General features: G+C 45.9%; 1 protein-coding gene across 1 annotated transcript in view; it reads right to left on the bottom strand.

Moving 5' to 3' along the window:
* Nucleotides 1–11260: 11260 nt before the first annotated feature.
* The window catches only part of SLIT3 (slit guidance ligand 3), a 609763-nt gene continuing 595061 nt past the window's right edge, over nt 11261–25962 (bottom strand). The window contains exons 33-36 of the mRNA XM_067732892.1: nt 16370–16524; nt 15431–15716; nt 14148–14356; nt 11261–11846 (exon numbers count right to left, since the gene is read on the bottom strand). Of these exons, the coding sequence (XP_067588993.1) occupies nt 11611–11846; nt 14148–14356; nt 15431–15716; nt 16370–16524 (886 nt within the window). The 3' untranslated portion in view covers nt 11261–11610. The remainder of the gene's footprint in view (nt 11847–14147; nt 14357–15430; nt 15717–16369; nt 16525–25962) is intronic.

Below are 25962 nucleotides of genomic sequence, written 5' to 3'. Positions count from 1 at the left end.
TGCCCCTGGTGAGTGAGGCTGGTCTAGAGGCTAGTGCAGACTTCTTGTAGGGCAGGTCTGGGGCCTGGCCACTGGTGGGTAGAGCTGGGTCTTGGTCCTCTAGTGGGTAGGGCCATGTCTAGAGGTGACTATGGATTCAGGAAGCCTTTAGGTAGCCTGTTGCTGTTGGTTGGGGATACAGTTAGTTGTTTGGCTTGAGTTGTCCCAGCACTGGCACCTACAGACTGTTGGGTGGGGCCAGGTTTGGTGTTAATGAGCTAAGGGGAGGACTCTATAATGTTGCCCACACACACCAGTGTCCATGAGGTAGAAGGAGCTCCCAAGTATGGCTGCCACCAGTGTCTATGTCCCCAGACTGAGCCACAGCCACTCCCTGCCTCTCTGGGAGATTCTCCAAGAGCGGCAGGTAGGTCTGGTCCAGGCTCCTATCAAATTATTGCTTTTGCCCTGGGTCCCATGCGTGTGAGATTTTGTGTGCGCCTTTTAAGAGTGAAGTCTCTGTTCCCCCCAGTCCTTTTGGGACTCCTGGAGCCCTGCTGTCTTTCAAAGCCAAATGCTCTCTTAGTTTGTCTTCCTAGCGCAGGACCCCCAGGCTGGGGAGCCCAACATGGGTCTTAAAACTCACTCCTGTAGGACAGGCTGTGCAATATAATTATTCTCCAGTTTATGGGTCACCCACCAGTGGGTATGGGACTTGATTATACTGTGAGTCTGCCCCTCCTACCTGTCTGATTGTGGTTCCTTCTTTATGTCTTTAGTTGTAGAAGTTCTTTTCTGTTAGGTTCTGCAAATAGTCGTGATTTCGGTGTGCTTGTGAGAGGAGGTGAGCTCAGGGTCTTTGTATTCTGCCATCTTGGCCAATCTCTGACTGCTTTTTTTTTTTTTTTAATGTGGTTTCTCCAAATTTTAAATGTTGTCTCAAGTCAAACAAAGCATGTCTATAGACCAGTCTCAGTCTGTGGATTCCTGATTTTCTAGTTCTAAGGCTCATTGCCGTGAAGATCTAGTTGACCCAGTTGATTCACGGTGTATAAGCTGCTGATAATCTACACGGCAATTCTTTTTCACACTGCGGATCAATTAAAGCATAAATAAAACTAAAGGTGGTATTAGCTATACACCTAACATACAGTAGACTACGATCATTTAACGCCCAGTTTGTGACAGGTGCTTTGCTTACATAATCTCATCTAATCCCTACAACAACCCTGCAAGAGAGAACTAGGTATTTTTTTGTGGCTTCCAGTTGTTCAGTGTCAGTGTCACAAAGGGGAGGATTGTAGTTAGCACCTGGATTCAGGCTGATTGGAAGCCAGACCCTCAGGCAGCAGCTTTTAAAGTATGCTAATATACCTCTTTCAGGGAAAGACAGGAAGATTGACATTTCTGTCTGCTCCCTGTGCACTGAGCCCTGGGGTGACAGCCAGTTAAGAACTGCATCTTAGTTTGCTACCATAATGTTGAACCCATGCACACAAGCCCGGCTTGCCAGTTGAGCTGGGCTATCAAGGGATGTTTTCTCTTGGTGGCAGCCACAAAAGCTGGGGTACCAGGAGTATGCTAACTCCTTTATTGGAGACACCAATGATCTGAGGTGGAGCATAGGGAGAGTGTGAAGATGGTACCTGCCAGGTCTCCTGGGTCTTTGGAGAGGGTTGTAGTCAGCCCCTTGATGCCTGTTGAAGTAGAAGACTGCCTCTCAGTTTATGGCTATGAAGATAAGCTAATAGGCCTCTTTCTCAGAAAGGCTGGAGGTGTGTTTCAGTCTGCTATCTCTGTGCTGTGTCCTGGGGTTAGGGTAACCAGAAAAGAACTTTTTCTTTTTGTGATATTCCTATAGGACCCATGAATGTAAGCCCCGCTGGCCACCAGAACCAGGTCAGAAAGAGAAAAACAAATACTGTATGCTAACACATATATGTGGAATCTTAGAAAAAAAAAAAAAAAGGTTCTGATGAACCTAGGGGCAGGACAGGAATAAAGATGCAGATGTAGAGAATGGACTTGAGGACATGGGGAGGGGGAAGGGTAAACTGGTATGAAGTGAGAGAGTAGCATTGACATACATACACTTCCAAATGTAAAATAGATAGCTAGTGGGAAGCAGCTGCATAGCACAGGGAGATCAGCTCTGTGCTTTGCGACCACCTAGAGGGGTGGGATAGGGAGGGTGGGAGGGAGACACAAGAGGGAGGGGATATGGTGATATATGTATACGTATAGCTGATTCACTTTGTTATACAGCAGAAACTAACACAACACTGTAAAGCAATTATACTCCAATACAAATGTTAAATCAAAAAAAAAAAAAAAGAAATTAAGGGATTTCCCCTGGGCAGCAGCCCCCACAACCAGAGCACCAGATGTAAACTGGTGCACCAGCTGTGTGTACAAGCTCCTTTCTGGGAGTTGCTGGGAGGACAGCAGAGGGAGAGCACAAAGATAGCACCTGTCCTCCAAGACTTCTGGAGAGGATTCCAGTTGGTCCTTAAATGTGTGTTCAATCAGAAGCCTGCCCCTCAGTCTACATCTATGAAGAGAAACTCATAGGAACTTTTCCCAGAACGACATGGGTACCTCAGTCTGTTGCCTTGTGCTTTGGCCTAGGTTATAGCTGGTTAAGAACTCTTTCTCTGTTCATTTCAGTCCTGTGGGACCCACAAACGAAAGCCCTGCTGGCCTCCAGAGCCAGGTGATAAAGGGGTGTTCCCTGGATGGCAGTGGCAAAAATCAGGGTGCCAGCTGAGCGCACAAGTTCCTTTCTAGGAGACGCCAGCAACCCCGAGTGAGGCAGAGGGAGAGTGCAAATATGGCTCTGTTTTTGGAGAGTATTCCAATAGGCCCCTAGAGGTATGTTAATGTAGATGCCTGCCCCTCAGGCTGAAGCTGTTTTTTTAAAATAAGCAAATAGGCCTCTTTCACAGAAAGACTGGGTACTTTTCACTCTGCTGCCTCTGTACTGTGAACTTTCTCAGTTTACCATAGCCTTGTTGGTCTTGTGGACACAAAGATATTTTGGGGGCTTGTATGTCAGGTGCAGGTCTTAAAAGTTGGGATGCCAGATGTGGGGTTCAAACCCTTTGCTCTTCACGGAGAAGCTCAGGGTTGTAAGCTCCCTCCTGATCGTGGGTCACCACATGGGGGGGGTGGGATTTATGGCGAGATTGTCTTTTAACCTCTCTGATTCATTTCAGTGTGTTTTTTTAAAAATTATTTGTTTATGTATGTATGTATTTATTTATTTTTGGCTGCATTTGCTCTTCGTTGCTGCACTCGGGCTTTCTCTAGTTGTGGCGAGTGGGGGCTACTCTTCGTTGTGGTGTGTGGGCTTCTCATTGTGGTGGCTTCTTTTGTTGCAGAGCACGGGCTCTAGGCACGCGGGCTTCAGTAGTTGTGGTATCTGTGCTCAGTAGTTGTGGCTTGCAGGCTCAGTAGTTGTGGCTTGTGGGCTCTAGAGCACAGGCTCAGTAGTTGTGGCACATGAGCTTAGTTGCTCTGCGACATGTACGATCTTCCAGGACCAGGGCTCGAACCTGTGTCCTGCATTGGCAGGCGGATTCTTAACAACTGTGCCACCAGGGAAGTCCCTTCAGTGTGTTTTTGTGTGTGTTCTTTTCTCTTAGTTACTTTTTGGGTTTCTTTCAGAGGAAATCATTCTGTATGTAGCTGTAGATTTGGTGTGTCTATGGGAGGAGGGTGAGTTCAGGATCCTCGTATGTTGCCATCTTGAACTGGAACTTGTCAACTTTTCTAAATAACTGTCTGTTGTATTTATCATCTGTCATTTTGCCCACCCAGCACCTATTCCCCTTTTTCTTTGGAGAAACCTCCTGTTCGCAGTCTCTCCTACCTGTTTCTGGCTCCAGAGGTGGTCATGTGGTACTGGCTTGGCCAATCAACCCATCTTATTCTCTTGACTATAATGTTTGGTTCAGTGATGGGCATTTGCCTCAAGTCAGGCCAGTAAGAGCCAGTGACTCTTCTGGGATGTCTCTTGGAATTATTGGAAAAGAGAAGCTCTTTTTTTCTCCTGGGCTTGAAATTAGTAGTATGTACTGCTTTCAGTCTGCTGTGGCTGGGAGTCACTTTGCCATCTCCTCATCTCTCTCTTCCTGAGAATGCAGCCGATGCAGAAGAAAGACAGGTGTGCACAGGAGACCCCAAGCCCTTCTGACACTGTATGATCTCTAGGGAGCAAACACCCCTGCCTCATGCAGTAAGAACTATCTCAGCTTTTCCAATGACTTGAGACAATATACTTTGTGGCTTTAGTTGAATTGCTTTTTGCCATTTGTAATCTCCAGAGCCTTGACTGTGTCAGGTATTGTCATCCTGTTCTCTAGATGGGGAAATTGAAGTTCCTGGTGAGGTTGCCAAAGTCAAGCAGCCATGCTGGAGGAGAGGATGTGGTGATCTCCAGGGCAGGTGGAGCTGGAGAGGGAGGCCTGCCCACTTCCATCCTCCCTGCTGTCAAGCCTCAAGGCTTGCCTCACCCCCTACCTCCTGCAGGAGCTGGCAAACAGGGACGTTTACAGAATCTATTTACAGAGTCCTGGTCTGGAGCGTTCCTGTCCCTGCAGCGCTTTCCAGGGTTATGCTGCCGACCAGGTTATCATGGCATCATTATGAGAGTTGTTCCAGCACCCTCATCATATCGTGAAGCTGGGCTGCTTGTGACTTCGACTCATACTTTCTTCACTCACCTTTGACAGACCACAGACACATCCTCAGTGCTCATGTCTCGATTTGATAACCTTCCATGCTCCTTTTGCCGGGGCCTAGCTGAAGGGGAGAGTTCCAGGAGATAGAAGCATAACCTTTTTACTAATCCGTTCTTTATTTCTCTGCCAATAGAGATCCAAAGATGAATGTCTCCTGCCCCACTGTTTTGTGTGTGTGTCACCTAAGCATATTAAGTTCATAATGCATGGCTCTGAATCCTTTTGCAATGACTACATAGTAAGGACAGTGACAGTGGCACCCCATTGCTGCAAGTGTCTCAGTCCCAGTTTGCCATCAGTAATGGTGTTCTAAATACTGGTTGAGACCGTCAGCCTGCCATGTGTTCCCACAAAGGGACCATCCTCCCTTGAGCGGGCCACTGTTTCTGCCCATTTAGTACCCCTACATCCGTCTTCCTTTGAACATGATTCCAGCCGACTGTTCAATGAAGGATCCGATTAATCCAAGCCAGGGTTTCCCAGTCTTAGGATGACTGTACGTTGGGCAGGATAATTCTCTGCGGTGGAGGCTGCTTTGTACACTGCAGGATGTTGAGCAGTAGCCCCGGCCTCCATCCACTAGATGCCAGTAGCACCCTCTGCCCTGGTCATACAAAAATGTCTCCAGGCGTCGCCAAACATCTCCTGGGGTAGGGGTGGGGGCAGAGTCTCTCCCAGTTGAGAAACTCTGCAGTGGACTGACACAAAAGGGAACTTGAGAGAGATCGATAGACCCAGAGGTCCCAAACCCGGGAGGAGGGGCTCCTTGGTCTAAGCATGGAAGATGGAGGCTGTGGGCTCCTGGCCAGGGACACCCAGGCTGTATGACATAGCACGGGCTGCCCAAAACCTAACCACCCCCCAGCCCCCTACTGCCCATTTCAGTTTTTTTTTTACACTGAAACGTAGGAAGCCAATGTCAAGGGCATCTTGATGGGGGCTCAGGGCACCCAGCCTGTGTGGCCCTGTCTTGCTCAGGAAATACCAGGGGAAGAAGTACAGGCCTGGGTCCTTTTCCAACACTTAATGCATCTGCTGCCTACCAGTGTCTTGCTTCCAGTGGGATTCTTCACAGGGGAGATAAACTGTCATCTGCCAGGGAAGTGAAGGTGACCTTCAGCTAGCCGGTAGTGGCCTTTGAACCCTTGGCATTGCTCATTCAGAATGGCCATGGGCTCCCAAGGATGCCCCAGGGCTGGGAAGCTGAGGGGTGAGCTCCGCCCGCCTCCCCTCACTCACTAGTCCTCTCGTAGTGCTGTCTTGCTCTTGGCATCACCTCTGGCCTCCTAAGAAGCTTGGGCTACCCACCTCCCTCGGATGCCACCCGGGTGAGAGCAGATAGCTACTGAGTGCCGCAGGGTCAGGCTTCCTGATTCTGTTTCTTCTTCACCCCACCCCGTGTCTAAATTCTTCAGAGAGGCCTTCCTCGACTTCACTGTGTAAAGTAGCCACCAGCTAATGTGTCAGGTCATCTCTACTTTTTTATATTATCTGATGTTTTCTTTGATTGTTTGCTGATTGACACTCAGTTAAAAATTAAGCTCCAGGAGAACAAAGACTTTGTCTGGGTCATCTTCGTAGCCCTCGGTGCCTAGACCAAAACCTGGCACGTAGTAGATCTTCAGTAAATGCTTGTGAAAGAAGTGACAAAAGGAGGGGGTTTAATTAGGCATTGGAGTTCCCAGGAGGAGTCTTCCTTCACATCTTAATAAGTGTGCTCTGTGTTGGAGTGGCTCCCCGCTCTGTGACCCTTGGCCCCCTGTCTGTGACCATACATAACACGTGCCCTGCAGACCTTAAGCCATGTGTTGGACCTTCTCTCCCATGTCTCTGGGGAACTCTGGATCCATTTTTCCCACTTCATGGTGCAAGAAACCGATTTTTTTCACTTACTCCACACCAGACTTGCCCAAACCCCAGGAATGCAGTAACCTTTGCTCCAGGGAGTGTGAAGGTCAGGAGTAAAAATAAAGCACACACCACAGAGCAGCACCGAGGTTATGGTATTCACAAGAGCATCTGATAGCTCTCCTGTGACTCATCCATTTATTTTAATTGATATCAGCATATGACAGTCTGTTGGAAAAAAAAAAACCGAAACACATTATTTATCCCATACTGGGGAAGTGGCGCTATTACATTGTTTTAAAAAACATCTTAAAATCTTCCCTCTTAGAAATTTGTTGAGTTAGAGAAAGAAGCTTTGCCAAATGCCCCATTCTGGCTTTGCTGGCCTTGCTAGCTGGCATCTCTCATCAACTTTCCCCAAGTGTTTCCTTTGGCACTGTCTAACCCAGACTGGGAAACGTGGATAAGTGTCACCAAACCAGATAGTGCCCCAGCTTCCCGGCCATCTGGGTGCACCGGGAGACGGCGGTGGGGGAAGGTGAAGGATACTTTCCTGGCCACCAAGAAGGGATTGGAGGGCCTGTCTCAGGCTTCACTCTGCCTGGATGCCCCCTGTGGAGTCGCAGGAAGGCACCTGGGTCTCTTCCTGCCCCTGGTGTTCATTTCCTGGATGACCTTGGTCTCTGGTCTGGACACGCCATTGCTCTGATTCTCGGTGTTCCCAGCCACCAGGGACCCCCTTGGGTCCCTCCCACTCTGATATCTGGGAGCCTGTGGGCCTTTGGGGGCAGGTCCTTTTACACTAGGGGCTTCTGCTCCCAGCAAAGGCACTGCGTGGCCTGAGGGGTCAGCCTGCTGATAGCTTTGTATCCGGTGAAGGGCAAGGTTAGCTCATTCCCCATCCTGGCCACTCCTGGGTTCCTGAGGGTCATCCTGGGGGATTTTCTCCTCTTTCCCTGGCCCTAGGAGACCTCCCTCCCTTTCCTTGCCTCCTTCCTCGTTGTTCTCCTCTCTGTCACCTTTCTGAAGTGTCAGACTCAGGTTCTTTTCTATGAAGTTGAAAAGGCAAAGCCATCTTGTACAGAGGGCCTTTTGGCATGTCAATAATAACAACAACAATAGTAATAATAACAATAACATCTTACATTGAAGGTTTTTAGTTTACACTTTACAAAGAGCTTTTAAATACATTATCTCACTAACCATTTTGGGGTCCCTTGGTTGAGTCAAGAGGGACACTCCCTTCCCCTTTCCCTGAACCCTGCTCAGGAGGGGAACGCAGCCTGAGCCCCTTCTTCTGCACACGTGCACATCCTCACACACAGGCGTTGAACCATCATGTGTGCGAGTTAACCAGCGGAACTCTTTCTGTCCCGTGGGACTTTCTGTTTCTAGAATTTGGCTGCTCAAGAGAGTTTTCATCTCCAGTTGTTAGAGAAACTTCATTTTGGGGAGGATTTTCTTAATGGTTCTGAGTTTGGCATTTCATAAATTCAGGGCTACCAAAATTGAGGGGAAAGCTGAAAATCACCCCCAAGCCACACTGAGAGAAAGAACCCTGCCCTTTGGCTGTCTTGGCTGACTGTGGCTGGATTCGGGGTTGGGCCCAGGGGTGACTAGCAGAGAAAGGCCTCAGATTCTTTGGGGAGGCAGAGGGAAAGCTGTCAGCTTGGTGAGTCCTCCCAGAAAGTCAGGGACCCTGCGTGGGGCTCTCAAGATGGCAGGCTGAGCGGGCTTTGTGCTGGGTGGGGAGAGCTAGCTAGGAGTGCTGGTGGTAGAAGAAGGCTCAGGACCACCTGCCTATGTGAGGAGGGCTGGCAGGGCCTGGGGGATGGGAGGGGTATTGGGCAGATCCCAGGACACCCCTTCCAGGGGTGAGCTTCTGAGCTACCACAAATACTTTGTGACCCATCCGGAAATCAGCATTGTCTAGCCCCAACAAACTGAAGTCAGCAACCAGGGAAGCCCCAAGGCTATTTTGGGTGGCAAAGCCCTATCTGTTCTTCCAGGCCTTTCTCTGCTTTGCCACCCGTTCTCTTCAGAGCTTGTTCTGCTATTCCCCCGCTCAAAAACCCCTGCTGGGGCCCTGTGGTCCAGCCTGCCACACACGGCTCTCTGTGGTTGAACCCCTGCTTCATGTCTACCCCATTTATCCCTGCTCCCCAGTGTGCAGCCACACTCCTGCCACCCCAGACCTCTGACTGCTCCCCAAACATGCCAGGTCTTTTCGTATTCCCTTGCTTTTTAATAGGGCATTCATGGAAAGTTCAACTCCCTTTCCTGTGCCCAGGCAAAGTCGTATTCATCTTTGAAGACCCAAGATAGGAAATTCCTTACTCTGGACAGCTACTTCCATATAATAAAACAATTGTCTATTTCCATGATTGTTTCTGCCTCAGACTGTAGGATCCTTAGAGGTGGGACCTTTTTCCTTCCCATGAGGAGCAAGTCCTGGAGTTAGACAGGGTGGGCCCAGATCCCGGCTCTGTAATTTATTAGGCAACTGCTCTTGTGCACGTTAACTTCTCCATGCCTCAATTTACTGAACTGTAAAATGGGTTAGCAATGTCTTTACTACAGGGTTGTTTTGAGAATTAAGTGAATATATATTATATATTAATATATATAAATTAGAATGGTACCTAATGTATAATGTAAGTACTAAGTCAATCAGCCATTAATATTTGAAACAGTCATCATAAGGTACAGTAAGTACCTGGAACATGATGTATAGTACATATAATATATATATTTTACAGTAAATTCCTCTATCTTATCCCTCCCTCTCTTCATCCCTCTCTTTTTGTTGTTTCTTTCTCCTTCCCCCTTCCTTCCTTCCTCCCTCCCTTCCTTCTCTCTCTTCTCCCTCCATCCCTCCCTCCCTCCCTCCTTCCTTCCTTCCTCCCTCCCTCCCTTCCTTCTCTCTCTTCTCCCTCCATCCCTCCCTCCCTCCCTCCTTCCTTCCTTCCTTTCTTCCTTCCTTCCTCCCTCCCTTCTCTCTCTCCTCCCTCCATCCCTCCCTCCTTCCTTCCTCCCTCCCTTCCTTCTCTCTCTCTCCTCCCTTCCTTCTCTCTCTCTCCTCCCTCCTTCCTTCCTTCCTCCCTCCCTTCCTTCTCTCTCTCTCCTCCCTTCCTTCTCTCTCCTCCTTCCTTCCTTCCTTCCTCCCTCCCTCCCTTCTCTCTCTCTTCTCCCTCCTTCCTTCCTTCCCTCCCTCCCTCCTTGCCTTCCTATCTGCCACTTGCCTTTTGTTCCTCCGTCTTTTCTTTCTCCCTTCTTGATTCTTTGAGCCTTTGGCTCGCCATCAGTCCTCAGAGAACCACTGGGCTCCTCTGGGGATGCTCAGAGCTGGATGGTCCACTGGGCCCTACACTCTCCTCCCTGACTCTTCTGCAGGGGAGGCTCCTGGGGGAGGGAGCAATGGGTGCGAGACGGGGGTCGGTGTGAGCTGCTGAGCCCCTGGACCATCTGCCCTAGCCTGACTGGGGTGGAAAGGGGCAGACGAGGGTGGGGAAGAGGCAGGGGCAAGTCCCCTTCAGGAGGGCTGGCAGTTCCTGGAGTGGAGTCTGGGCTAGACAGGCTGCCCTGGCTCACACCCCCGATACGTAAGTCCCCCAGTCTAGAATCATTCTGGATACCAAGGAGGTAGAACAAGGCAGAATGAGAGCAGGAAAAATAGCAGGAAAAACCATTTCCTTTTCTGGTAGGGGTTCTCTGATGAACTTAGACTGCCCGCATCTCCTGGGTTTATGCTGTTCTGGAGAAGGAATCTAGGGTTTTGAGTCTAGGCTCCAGGCTTGGTTCGTTCACTTATCAGAGGTGTGGCGTAAGGAGAGGTACAGGGCTGGAGCGAGGCCTCAGTTTCCTTATCTATGAAATGGGGTTATAGTGCTTCCTTTTGCCAGGGGCAGGGGTCGCATGGAGAGAATAAGGTGCAGTGTGGATATGCACGGAAAAGTGGTACAGACGGGCAAGGGGTCTTCGTCATCATGACAGAGGCCTGGAGGTTCAGGTGTCAGAGGCCTAGGTACCCCATGGCAGGAGCCTCCCAGAACTTGCCAGTGAGCCGGGCTGCCTGCTCTCCTAGTGTCGCCTCCCAGTACGAGGTTGGCTGAGGGAGGAGAGTGGTTCAGAACTTCCAGTGGAAGGGCCAGTGCTGGGGCTTGAGGAGATTGGTGACCCCTGCGTTCCTGGAGGAGCAGCAGGGGGACTGCCTTCCTGGGGAGGGGCAGGAGAAGGGCAGCTGTTTTCAGATTTGGCAAAACAGGCTCAGATGAAGCCTGTGGCGGAGTTCAGACAGTCCTGTAATGGAATCAAGGGCAGCCAGGATGGGGAGGGGGTCTGCAGTGGGCTCAGACCCTGCAGGGGCCTGGAGCACATGGGCGGCGGCCGATGCTTTGGGTCCCAGGGAGAGTCAGAGGCCAGTGCTCAGCGGCTTTTCCTGGAAGAACTGGGCATCCTGGGCCTCGGCAACCAGGACTGAAAAGCTGGGTGCTTGTAGGGAAGGAAAAGTCATTAAAAATCGGAAGAAACAAAGAAAAACCTTTTCCTTCGCTCTTTTCCTCTTCTCGTTCTGTTTCCTGAGCTCAGTAAGCAGGTTCTGTTTTCTGCCGACCTAATGACGACAGTGTTTCCTAGACGTATAAACCTCCTCCTTCCTTCTCAGACAGGCTATCACTTCTTTATGCTCATCCTTTCGTTTTAAAACATTTTTATTAGCCTTTTTTCTTAAAACTTTTAACAGCTGTTTATAAAAACACGACAAATACACAACACAGAACAAAAAGGTCGGTAAAAATAACTCACTATATGGTACATATACTCAGATGGTGTGATATATTTATATAATAAGAGATGAAAATAGTCACTTTCCATAATAAAAATAAGTTCTATTTTTTGTTTATTTTACAATATACTTAATATTCTCTTCTTTTGCTTCCTTTCCAGCTTCTACTGCTTCACTGCGAATCTCGTGGGGGTGTCCCACGTGGCCGTCCCCACCCACCCGGCTGGAGTCCGCGAGGCGGAAGGGCTGCGGGGGGCCTTAGGAACATGGGCGGCAGCCGCACTCTAAGTGTCTCTCCACCTCTTCCACGAACGAGGAGCCGTCTGTGCACTGGAACACGTATTTCCGCCGCTTGCTGCGGGTGGGCTGGCAGCACTGGGGACCGCAGCCCCCATGACATTCCATTAAGGGCACCTTGGAGGCTGTGGCACACGAGGCATAACCTTTCTGGCGGCGGATCACCTCTCGGACTACCCCCCCCAGGCATGGAGTCTCTGCAGAGGGCGGAAGAGGTAAGGGCAGGGCATTGGGGCTGGAGACGGCTGTCCGGGGTAGGCTGCTCTGAGACACTCGTGGGCCGAAGCCCATGCGTACTTACTCATTCACTCATCCATCCATCTCCCTGCCCACCCTCCCATAACCCATCTCACTCTTCCACAAATACTAAGTGCCTTTCCGTGCCAACCTCGATAATAGGTTTAAAACTAAGCCCCGAGGATAGCAGGGTGACAAGAGCAGGCTCAGTCCCTTCCTTCAAGGAACTTAAAGATCAAACTAGATGTGGCAGATTGGGGGACTGAGGGCTAAATCCCATCCCAGACCTATGTTGCTTGTGCCACAGACACTTAGAAACCAAATTAAATGCCAACATTAAAAAAAAGAAAAAAACCACAATGCCAGGAGATTGCATCTGAACATTGGGATATCTGGTTTCTTTGAAAACCAGGGGCTCTGGCAAAGCTGAGTCTGCATCCCTGCGTGGCAATGATGGGCTGAAGCCGTGGGCTTTACACGGGGCAGGAGATCTCCAGTCCCCACCACTCTCAGTAGCCTGTCTCTGCTGGTGTAGAGTCTAGACACTAATTACAGTGTCATTTAAATAAATACATTTGTAATGATAAACTGAGGTGCATGCTACGAAGAAACGGGATGTGTTTCTACAAAAGACATGGCAAAGGAGCCTGACTAGCCCAGGGGCCAGGGATTGTCTCTGGGAAGTGATGCTGGAGTTGAGGTCTGAAAGAGGAACAGTAGTCAGTGAGCCAAAGAGTCTGGGGGCGCCGTGTGTGTGTGCACACGCGTGCGAGCTTTTCCACAAGTTGTAGAAATGAGGGGAGGGGACCCCTGGATCTGCTTAATCCTCCGGTCCCTGACCCAGCTCTTCACCTTGACCCCATTACTGTCCTCAGCACATTGGGAAAGCATCTGGAGCGAGGCACTGAGAGAGAGAGTAATGGATTCAGGACTAGGATCCTCGGCCACACAGCCTTGGATCCCTGAGCCTCAGTTTCCTTGTCCGGAAAATGGTGACACAGGTCCTGGTTCTTCCTGCTTTTTCAGGGGCTGTTATGAGCATCACAGGGATTGTGAATGCAAAAGGGCTTTACGCAGTTTAAAGTTTTAGGTGGTTAATGTGATGTGATGTGAATTCTGTTAAGCTTGATATAGGTTTTTAAAATTACGTGATTGTTAACAGGATCAAAAGAAGCCTAATGATAATAGGTGTGTGTGATGTGTGGGGCAGGGAGAACGCACACTCGGCAGCATGTTAACAGTTGGGCTGTCCAGCTGAAGGGAATGGGAACGCTGTTTATATTCTGGCAATTTTTCTGTTAGATCTGAAATTATTTCAGAATACATTATTTACCAAATTGGTTAAGAATGGTATTTCAACAAGGTATAAGATGTGAAAGAGTCCTCTAGTGACAGGAGGTGGCCTGCCCAGGATTCTGGTGGCAGGAAGGAAGACGAAGACTTCTCAGTTTCCATGCAGGAGAAAAACCTCCAAGGTGAGACAGAACCATTTCAGCTGGAATATAATTTAATTTCAGTTTTCCTTTTTTGCACTTACCTCCAAATTAATACACTAAAGGGGTCACTAAGAAAGGTAAGTGATTTGATGTTTTTGAAATGGGATCAGACCAAGGAACTGTCTTTTGTTGACCCAATAATGGCATGAGGTTTGGGAGGAGACTGCAGAGCAACGTCTGAAATGTTAATGTGATTAAGAACCATCCAGGGCTCTTGTTAAAGCAGGTTCTGATTCAGAAGGTCTGGACTGGGACTGAGCGTCTGTATTTCTAATAAGCTCTCAGGTGAGTCAGTGGTGCTGGTCAGAGGGCCACTCTGGCAGCTCTAGGGCCGGCAATTAGAAAAGGAGGGGAGGGGAGAGGAGAGAAAGAACAACCCAGACTGCTCACACAGTCCTGGCGGTTTGCAACCTCCAGAGACCCCAGCTGGAACTACCCAGCTAAGCCGTTTCTGAATGCTTGACCCACGGGAACCGTGTGGGATGGAGCATGTTTAGTGTGGTTTTGAACTGCTATGTGTTGGGGCTAATTTGTTATACAGCAATGGATAACTGACACAGGAAGTTATGGTGTTGCCCCCCATATTCAACATGACGGAATTTGAGGCTCAGAAAGTAACTTAATGAAGGTCATGCAGCCTCTAAGTGGCTCAGCCAGAACTGGAACTTAGGTCATCTGAATGTGGAGTCCAAGTCTGACCCCCGCATCCTTCCCGGGCACCGTCGTTTCTCCCCCACCTCCCACCGATGCGCACAGTGGACCCACCTTGTTCGCAGTGTTCCCCACTAAAGCCGGGCTGGCACAGGCAGTAGGGCTCCCCTTGATCTGAGACGTGGCATTGCCCGTGGTGACACTTGAAGGCTGAGCAGGCGTTGGCTGAGTCATTCTTGTGGTCACACAAGGCCCCTCTGTAGCCCTCGGCGCACTTGCACACATATGAGGTCCCAGTGGCCACGCATCTCCCCTGGCTGCAGCTGGGGGCAGAGGCGAGGAGGAGAGGGGAACCAGGCAGTCAGTGCAGCTGGAGGCTTCCTTTGTCCACCCCAGCCCGGAGCTGTGGGACCTTAGGCCTTCTCCACCCCATGGTCCACCGTCCACCGGCCCAGTGGCTGAGCACCAGTCAGCTGGAGGCTGTGAGCCTGATGAGGCTGGCTGTTGTACCCACAGACGTCAGAACCCACGCAGTCTTCTGCCATCTTAATTGATAACATGATTACTACTGTCTCTACCACCAGCTACCACTTGCTCTGTGCCAGGCATTGGGGTAAGTGCTTTACGCCTAGCATCAGTCTTATTTTCTACAATCCCCTCTCCTCTGCTGTCCTGTGCAGTAGATAGTCTTATCCACATCTCATAGATGGAGAAACTGATGCCACAGCCTGGATTCTTAATTGTGCTGCAGCATTCTCTATACTGGGATGACATTCAGAGGCAGGGTTCATTGTAGACATATTCGTTACAGAGTCCAATGCATACACACACACACACACACTCATAGTCACACACACTCCAGAGCTACCCAGGAAACTCAACCCCTTTATAGCATCCTTCACGCCTGATCCACAATATCATGTCCCAGCTTGTTCGGCCGAGCGAATTACTAGACAGGGCTCTGGTGTCATCTCTGGCCGATTCAGACTTCTGAACACTGAGGATGCTGGGTCTCCTATTTTTAGCACAAGGCCTGACACATAGTAGGCCCTCAGTAAATATTTTGATGCATAATGAATGCCAGAGCCATGAAATGATTTGGCTGTGTGTGGTTATACACCCCTGGTGCCCTCGTAGGGTACCACTGAGTGGGGAGTCGAGTCGGGCCGAAATGCACCCACTTGCCAAGGTGCATGCACACGGGTGCCCCTTTCGACTTGACAAGTGTTTTTCAGCTAGGCTCTGGCACACTGATGTCTCCTCTGAACAAGACCTGCTGTTTGGTCGTGTTAAGCCCCTGACCTTCTAAGCAGCCCCTGTCTACAGTCTGACTGCAGTCCCTCCAGCTTCCATCAGTGCCCACTTCCCGGGTGGGGCAGAGGGGGAGGGACACCGACCTGTGGCCGAGGCAGGGGTCGCGGGCCTCCTGGTCGCACAGCAGGCCGGTCCAGCCTGGGTGGCACTCGCACACCACGCTGTCCTTCTCCACGGCACGGCACAGGCCGTGCCTGCACACGCTGCAGGACTTGCAGCCCGGCGAGACGCCCAGGGCCTGCGGCGGGAGGGCCTTGAAGTCCTGCAGCTCGTTGTTGATGCGCACCTCGTGGATGCAGCCGTGGAAGCCGCCCAGCGGCCGGTCCACGCCCTGGCGCAAGGCCGAGAGGCCCGTGGAGGTGGGGATGCCTGCGGGAGGGACACCAGGACAGCGACCTGAAGATACTCCCCTGCCCACCCTGCTTGCGCGAATTCCAGCCCTCGGAGGTGGACTCCTTGGGAGAAGTCTTGGGAACCTCCATGTTGAATAAGCTGCTCTGATGCCTTTTTTTTTCTTTGGCACATAACCCTTTGAGAACTACTGGCCCAAGGCTGGGTTTCAGGCCCATGCTCTGCCAGACTGGTGGCTCCTTCTCTCTTTGGCCTTTGAATGACCTTAATGGCAAACATACTCGTCTACACACATCAGCTGAGACTCACAGCATCTAAGGGGGTGGCAGAGCAGAGAGAAGCCCCTGTATCTGAAGGGGCTGGCCCCTGTATCCATCTCCTTCCTCCCCATTCCATCTTCACCTTCCCCCATCCTCCCTAAAAAACGTGTAGTTTCTTAGAAGGAACCCTGCTCTCTTTCCTGTCCTCTTCTCCTCCCCATGATCTGGCTAACTATTCACATTTTAGGGAGCAGCTTGGTTGTCACTTCCTCCAGGAAGCCTTCGTTGATTAGCTTTGGCAGTGGGTGCTGAGAGCAGCGAGCCTCACCAGTTGGCCTGGGGGTGGGTGCCTGAGCACAGGGGGCAGGTGGGAGGTGGAGGTGTTTGGGGTGGGAGGGGATGGGGCTTTACCTCCAAGGTAGAGGGGGCTGTTGATGCCCACTGTTGGCTGCTTCTGGAGCTTCCCCAGGCTTTTGGGGGCTCCTTTGTCCACCACCAGGTTCAGGGTCTGGTTTAGCATCACCAGCTCCACACTGTGAAACTGCCCGTCATTCACGGTCTCCACGCTGGGCAGGAGAGAAATGGGAGAGACAGAGGATTTGCTGAGTGCCTTCCACAGCCTGCACTGGGCTGTGAACTTGACTAGTATTCCTCGCATTTTGTTTTGTTTTTTATTTGGAAATAATTTCAAACAACATAAGATACTGTGGGTTCAGTTCCAGACCACCTGATGAAGCGAGTCACATGAATTTTCTGGTTTCCCAGTGCACATAAAAGTTATGTTTATACTACTACAGTGTACTCTATTAAGGGTGCAATAGCATTTTGTCTAAAAAACAATTTACATACCTTAAATTAAAAATACATTATTGCTAGAAAAATGCTGACTGTCACCTGAGCCTTCAGGGAGGCATACTCTTTCTGCAATAACATCAAAGATCACTGATCACAGATCACCATAATAAATACTGTAAAAGGTTGAAATATTATGAGAATTATCAAAACATGACACACAGACATGAAGTGAGCAAATGCTGTTGGAAAAATGGCACCAACAGACTTGACACAGAGTTGCCACAAACCTTCAGTTTGTAAATAATACAGTATCTGTGAAGCACAATATAGCAAAGTGCAGTAAAACGAAGTATGCCTCTAAGGGTATGGAATCAGCTGTCAGAAACCTCCCAACAAACAGAAGTCTAGGACTGGATGGGTTCACTGGTGAATTCTACGAAACATTTAAAGAAGGCTTAATAACAATCCTTCTCAAACTCTTACAAAAAATAGGAAGGAACACTTCCAAACTCATTTTACAAGGTCAGCATCATCTTGATACTAAAACCAGACAAGAATGCCACAAGAAAATTACAGACCAATGTCTCTGATGAACATAGATGCAAAAATTCTTAATAAAATATTAGCAAACCTAATTCAATAATACATTAAAAAGGTTATATACCATGATTAAGTGGGGTGTATTCCAGGGATGCAAGAGTGGCTCAAAATCACAAATTCAATCAGTGTGATACACCAAATTAACAAAATAGGATCAAAATCATGTGATCATCTCAATAAATGCAGAAAAAGCATTTGACAAAATTCAACATCCATTTATGATGAAAACTCTTAACAATATAGGTATAGAACAAACTCAACCAAATAAAGGCCATATATAACAAGCCCACAGCTAGCATTATATTCAGTGGTGAAAACTGAAAGCTTTTCTTTCAAAATCAGAAACAAGACAAGGATGCCCACTCTTGCCATTTATATTCAACAAAGTATTGGAAGTCCCAGCCTGAGCAATTAGGAAAGAAAAAAAAAAAGGCATACACATTGGAAAGTAAGAAGTAGAACTGTCACTATTTGCAGATGACATGATGTTATATATAGAAAAACCTAAACTTTCCACTAAAAAACTGTTGGAACTAACAAATTCAGTAAAGTTGCTAGACACAAAATTAATATATAAAAATCAGTTGCATTACCCCTCTTACACCAATGGACAGATGATCCAGCCAGAAAATCAATAAGGAAACACAGGCAGCAGAATTAATAAGTGAGCTGGAGGACAGAATGGGGGAAATAACTGACAAGGAGCAGAATAAAGAAAAAAGAATGAAAAGAATTGAAGACAATCTCAGAGACCTCTGGGACAACACTAAATGCACCAACATTCGAATTATAGGGGTCCTGGAAGAAGAAGAGAAAAAGAAAGGGACTGAGAAAATATTTGAAGAGATTATAGTGGAAAACTTCTCTAACATGGGAAAGGAAATAGTCACCTAAGTCCAAGAAGCACAGAGAGTCCCATACAGGATAAACCCTAGGAAAAACACACCAAGACACATTAATCAAACAAACAAAAATTAAATTCAAAGAAAAAATATTAAAAGCAGCAAGGGAAAAACAAGGAATAACATACAAAGGAATCTCCATAAGGTTATCAGCTGATTTTTCAGCAGAAACTCTGCAGGCCAGAAGGCAGTGGCAGGATATACTTAAAGTGATGAAAGAGAAAAACCTACAACCAAGATTACACTACCCAGCCAGGATCGCATTCAGATTTGATGAAAAAATCAAAAGCTTTTCAGACAAGCAAAAGCTAAAAGAATTCACCACCAAACCAGCTTTACAACAAATGCTAAAGAAACTCCTCTAGGCAGGAAACACAAGAGAAGAAAAAGACCCACAAAAACAAACCCCAAACAATTAAGAAAATGGTAATAGCAACATACATATCAATAACCTTGAATGTGAATGGATTAAATGCCCTAACCTAAAGACACAGACTGGCTGAATGGATACAAAAACAAGACCCATGTATATGCTGTCTACAAGAGACCCACTTCAGACCTAGGGACACATACAGATTGAAAGTGAAGGGATGGAAAAAGATATTCCATGCAAATGGAAATCAAAAGAAACCTGGAGTAGCAATACTTGTATCAGATAAAATAGACTTTAAAATAAAGACTCTTATAAGAGATAATGAAGGATGCTACACAATGATCAAAGGATCAATCCAAGAAGAAATAACAAGTGTTTATGCACCCAACATAGGAGCACCTCAATATATAAGGCAAATGCTAAGAGCTATAAAAGGGGAAATCAACAGAAACACAATTATAGTGGGGGACATTAACACCTCACACCAATGGACAGATCATCCAGACAGAAAATTAATAAGGAAACACAAGTTTTAAGTGACACAACAGACCACATAGATTTAATTGATATTTATAGAACATTCCACCCAAAAGTGGCAGAATACACTTTCTTCTCAAGTGCACACAGAACATTCTCCAGGATAGATCACATCTTGGGTCACAAATCAAGCCTTGAAAAATTTAAGAAAATTGAAATTGTTTCAAGCATCTTTTCTGACCACAATGCTATGAGATTGGAAATCAATTACAGGAACAAAACTGTGGAAAACACAAATACATGGAGGCTAAACAGTGCCCTACTAAATAACCAAGAGATCACTGAAAAAATCAAAGAAGGAATAAAAAAATACATAGAAACAAATGACAATGAAAACATGACGACCCAAAACCTATGGCACTCAGCAAAAGCAGTTCTAAGAGGGAAGTTTATAGCAATTCAATCTCACCTCAAGAAACAAGAAACATCTCAAACAATCTAAGCCTACACTTAAAACAACTAGAGAAAGAAGAACAAAGAAAACCCAGAGTGAGTAGAAGGAAAGAAATCATAAGGACCACAGCAGAAATAAATGAAATAGAAACAAAGAAAACAATAGGAAAGATCAATAAAACTAAAAGCTGGTTGTATGAGAAGATAAAGAAAATTGATAAACCCTTAGCCAGACTCATCAAGAAAAAAAGGGAGAGGATGCAAATCAATAAAACTAGATATGAAAAAGGAGAAATCACAACTGACACTGCAGAAATACAAAGGATTATAAGAGACTACAAACAACTATATGCCAATATAATGGACAACCACAAAGAAATGGACAAATTCTTGGAAAGGTACAATTTTCCAAGACAGAACCAGGAAGAATTAGAAAATATAAACAGACCTATCACAAGTAATGAAATTGAAACCATAATTAAAAATCTTCCAACAAACAAATGTCTCGGGCCAGATGGCTTCACAGGCAAATTCTATCAAACATTTAGAGAAGAGCTAACACCGATCCTTCTCAAACTCTTCCAAAAAATTGCAGAAGGTGAAACACTCCCAAATTCATTCTATGAAGCCACCATCACCGTGATACCAAAGCCAGAAAAAGATATCACCAAAAGAGAAAATTGTAGACCAATATCACTAATGAACAGAGATGCAAAAATCCTTAACAAAATACTAGCAAACAGAATCCAACAACACATTAAAAGGATCATACACCACAATCAAGTGGGATTTATCCCAGGGATGCAAGGATTCTTCAATATACGCAAATCAATCAATGTGATACACAATATTAACAAATTGAAGAAGAAAAACCATATGATCATCTCGATAGATGCTGAAAAAGCTTTTGACAAGATTCAACACCCATTTATGATAAAAAAAAAAAACCCCTCCAGAAAGTGGGCATAGAACCTACTCAACATAATAAAGGTCATATATGACAAACCCACAGCAAGCATCATACTCAATGGTGAAAAACTGAAAGCATTTTCCTCTAAGATCAGGAACCAGACAAGGATGTCCACTCTCACCACTCTTATTCAACATAGTTTTGGAAGTCCTAGCCATGGCAATCAGAGAAGAAAAAGAAATAAAAGGAATACAATTGGAAAAGAAGTAAAACTCTCACTGTTTGCAGATGACATGATACAATACATAGAGAATCCTAAAGATGCCACCAGAAAACTACTAGAACTAATCAATGAATTTGGTAAGGTTGCAGGATACAAAATTAATGCACAGAAATCTCTGGCATTCCTATACACCAACAACGAAAAATCAGAAAGAGAAATTAAGGAAACACTCCAATATACCATTGCAACAAAAAGGATAAAATACCTAAGAATAAACCTGCCTAAGGAGGTGAAAGACTTGTACTCAGAAAATTATAAAATACTGATGAAAGAAATCAAAGATGACATAAACAGATGGAGAAATATACCATGTTCTTGGATTGGAAGGAGTACTGTGAAAATGACTATACTACCCAAAGCAATCTACAGATTCAATGCAATCCCTATCAAACTACCAATGGCACTCTTCACAGAATTAGAACAAAAAATTTTACAATTCGTATGGAAACACAACAGACCCCAAATAGCCAAAGCAATCTTGAGAAAGAAAAACAGAGTTGGAGGAATCAGGCTCCCCGACTTCAAACTATACCACAAAGCTACAGTAATCAAGACAGTGTGGTACTGGCACAAAATCAGAAATATAGATCAATGGTACAGGATAGAATGCCCAGAGATAAACCCACATACATATGGTCACCTAATTTATGACAAAGGAGGCAAGAACATACAATGGAGAAAAGACAGCCTCTTCTGTAAGTGGTGCTGGGAAAACTGGACAGCTACATGTAAAAGAATGAAACTAGAACACTCCCTAACATCATACGCAAAAATAAACTCAAAATGGATTAAAGACCTAAATGTAAGACCAGACACTATAAAACTCTTTAGAGGAAAACATAGGAAGAATACACTTTGACATAAACCACAGCAAGATTTTTTTGACCCACCTTCTAGAGTAACGGAAATAAAAACAACAACAAAAAAAGTGACTTAATTAAACTTAAAAGCTTTTGCACAGCAAAGGAAACCATAAGCAAGACAAAAAGACAACCCTCAGAATGGGAGAAAATATTTGCAAATGAAACAACAGAAAAAGGATTAATCTCCAAAATATACAAAAAACTCATGGAGCTCAATTTCAAAAAACAAACAATCCAGTTAAAAAATGGGCAGACGACCTAAAGAGACATTTCACCAAGGAAGACATACAGATGGCCAAGAGGCACATGAATAGATGTTCAACATCACTAGTTATTAGAGAAATGCAAATCAAAACTACAGTGAAGTATCACCTCACGCTGGTCAGAATGGCCATTTTCAAAAAATCTACAAATTCTGTAAAGGGTGTGGTGTAAAGGGCACAGTCCTGCACTGTTGGTGGGAATATAAATTGATACGACCACTATGGAATACAATACAGAGGTTCCTTAAAAAACTAAAAATAGAACTACTAAATGACCCAGTAATCCCACTGCTGGGCATAACCCTGAGAAAACCATAATTCAAAAAGTCATGTACCACAATGTTCATTGCAGCACTGTTTACAATTGTCAGGACATGGAGCCAACCTAAATGTCCATTGACAGATGAATGGATAAAGAAGATGTGGCACATATATATGATGGAATATTACTGAGCCTTAAGAAGTTACGAAATTGAGTTATTTGTAGTGAGGTGGATGGACCCAGAGTCTGTCATACAGAGTGAAGTAAGTCAGAAAGAGAAAAATACTGTATGCTAATGCATATATATGGAATCTAAAAAAAAAAAAATACTGTATGCTAATGCATATATATGGAATTTAAAAAAAAAAAACAAGTACTGATGAACCTAGTTGCAGGGCAGGAATAAAGATGTAGACATAGAGAATGGACTTGAGGAAATGGGTGGGAGGAGGAAGTGAGAGAAGCATTGATATATATATAGTACCGAATGTAAAATAGTTAGTGGGAAGCAGCAGCACAGCACCGGGAGATCAGCTCAGTGCTTTGCGATGACCTAGAGGGGTGAGAGGGAGACTCAAGAGGGAGGGGATACGGGTACATATGTGTGCATATGGCTGTTTCACTTTGGTGTACAACAGAAACTAACACAGTATTGTGAAGCAATTATACTCCAATAAAGACCTATTAAAAAAAAAGAATGGATCACTGAAGAAATCAAAAAATACCTAGAGACAACAGAAAAGAAAAGCACTATGATCCCAAACCTATGGAATGCAACAAACCTATGGAATGCAGTTCTAAGAGGGAAGTTTATAGCGATACAGGTTTACCTCAGAAAACAAGAAATATCTCAAACAACCTAACCTTACACCTAAAGCAACTAGAGAAAGAACAAACAAAACCAAAGTTAGTAGAAGGAAAGAAATCATAAAGATTAGAGGAGAAATAAATGAAACAGACAATAAGAATAGAAAAGATCAATGAAACTAAAAGCTGGTTCTTTGAAAAGAAAAACAAAATTGATAAACCTTCAGCAAAACTCATCAAGTAAAAAAGGGAGAGGGCCCAAATCAATAAACTCAGAAATGGGGGCTTCCCAGGTGGCGCAGTGGTTAAGAATCCGCATGCCAGGCTTCCCTGGTGGCGCAGTGGTTAAGAATCCACCTGCCAATACAAGGGACATGGGTTCGAGTCCTGACCCAGGAAGAGCCCACATGCTGTGGAGCAACTAAGCCTGTGCACCACAACTACTGAGCCTGAGCTCTAGAGCCCGCAAGCCACAACTACTGAGCCCATGTGCCACAACTACTGAGCCCACGTGCCACAACTACTGAAGCCCACGTACCTAGAGCCTGTGCTCCGCAACAAGAGAAGCTACTGCAATGAGAAGCCCGTGCACCGCAACGAAGAGTAGCCCCCCGCTTGCCACAATTAGAGAAAGCCCATACACAACAACAAAGACCCAATGCAGCCAAAAATAAATAAATTAAAAAAAAAAAAAAGAATCCACCGGCCAATGAATGGGATATGGGTTCGAGCCCTGGTCCAGGAAGATCCCACATGCCACGGAGCAACTAAGCCCATGTGCCACAACTACTGAGCCTGCCTGCCACAACTACTGAAGCCTGTGCGCCTAGAGCCTGTGCTCTGCAACAGTAGAAGACACTGCAGTGAGAAGCCCACGTGCTGCAACGAAGAGTGGCTCCTGCTTACCACAACTAGAGAAAGCTCATGCGCAGCAACGAAGACCCAACGCAGCCAAAAATAAATAAATTTATATTTAAAAAAATCAAAAATGAAAAAGAAGTTACAACTGACATGACAAAAATACAAAGCACCGTAAGAGATTACTGCAGGCAACTATATGCCAATAAAATGGACAACCTGGAACAAATGTAGAAATTCTTAGAAAGGTACAATCTCCCAAGATTGAACCTGGAAGATATAGAAAATATGAACAGACCAATTACAAGTACTGAAATTGAATCTGTGATTAAAAAACCCCCAACAAACAAAAGCCCAAGTCGAGACGGTTTCACAGGCAAATCCTACAAAACATTTACAGAAGAGTTAACACCTATCTTTCTGAAACTATTCCAAAATATTGCAGACGAAAGAACACTTCCAACCTCATTCTATGAGGCCACCATCACCCTGATACCAAAACGAGACAAATATACCACAAAAAAAGAAAATTAAAAACCAATATCACTGATGAACACAGATGCAAAAATCCTCAAGAAAATACTAGCAAACTGAATCCAACAATACACTGAAAGTATCATACACCATGATACATGTAGGATAAATCCCACCATGATCAAGTGGCATTTATCCCAGGGGTGCAAGGAGTTTTCAGTGTCTGCAAATCGATCAGTGTGATACACCACATTAACAAACTGAAGAATAAAAACCATATGATCATCTCAGAAGATACAGAGAAAGCTTCTGAAAAAATTTAAAACCTATTTATGATAAAAGCTCTCTAGAAAGTGGGCATAGAGGGAACCTATAGGGGCCTCAACATAATAAACACCATACGTGACAAACCCACAGCTAACATCAGACTCAATGGTGAAAGGCTGAAAGCATTTCTTCTAAGATCAGAAACAAGACAAGGATGTCCACTCTCACCACTTTTTCTCTTCTATTTCTTTTTTTTTTTTTTGGCCACATAGCATGACATGCAGGATCTTAGTTCCCTGACCAGGGATTGAACCCACGTCCCCTGCAGTGGAAGTGTGGCGTGCTAACCACTGGACCTCCAGGGAAGTCCCTTTCACCAATTTTATTCAACATAGATAGCCACAGCAATCAGAGAAGAAAAAGAAAAGGGACCCAAATTGGAAAAGAAGTAAAACTGTCACTGTTTGCAGATGACATGATACTATACATAGAAAACCCTAAAGACGCTACCAGAAATCTACTAGAGCTCATCAGTGAATTCAGTAAAGTTGCAGGATACAAAATTAATACACAGAAGTCTGTGGCATTTCTATACACTAACAGCAAAAGATCATAGAAATTAAGGCAACAATCCCATTTACCATCACATTAAAAAGAATAAAATACCTAGGAATAGGGCTTCCCTGGTGGTGCAGTCGTTGAGAGTCCACCTGCCGATGCAGCGGACACGGGTTCGTGCCCCGGTCCAGGAAGATCCCACATGCTGCGGAGCGGCTGGGCCCGTGAGCCATGGCTGCTGAGCCTGCACATCCGGAGCCTGTGCTCCGCAACGGGAGAGGCCACAACAGTGAGAGGCCCGCATATCGCAATTTCTGCCCACCAGAAAAACAAGATCCAGCCTCATCCACCAGAACACAGGCACTAGTCCCCTCCACCAGGAAGCCTACACAACTCACTGAACCAACCTTAGCCACTGGGGACAGACACCAAAAACAACGGGAACTACGAACCTGCAGCCTGCAAAAAGGAGACCCCAAACACAGTAAGATAAGCAAAATGAAAAGACAGAAAAACACACAGCAGATGAAGGAGCAAGATAAAAACCCACCAGACCTAACAAATGAAGAGGAAATGGGCAGTCCATCTGAAAAAGTGTTCAGAATAATGATAGTAAAGATGATCCAAAATCTTGGAAATAGAATGGACAAAATGCAAGAAACATTTAACAAGGACCTAGAAGAACTAAACATGAAACAAACAACGATGAACAACACAATAAATGAAATTAAAAATAGTCTAGATGGGATCAATAGCAGAATAACTGAGGCAGAAGAACGGATAAGTGACCTGGAAGATAAAATAGGGGAAATAACTACTGCAGAGCAGAATAAAGAAAAAAGAATGAAAAGAACTGAGG

Source organism: Pseudorca crassidens, chromosome 3 (assembly GCF_039906515.1).
Source record: "Pseudorca crassidens isolate mPseCra1 chromosome 3, mPseCra1.hap1, whole genome shotgun sequence".
NCBI lineage: Eukaryota > Metazoa > Chordata > Mammalia > Artiodactyla > Delphinidae > Pseudorca > Pseudorca crassidens.
Note: the sequence above shows the minus strand (reverse complement) of the source record. Positions and strands in the feature narration are given on the sequence as shown.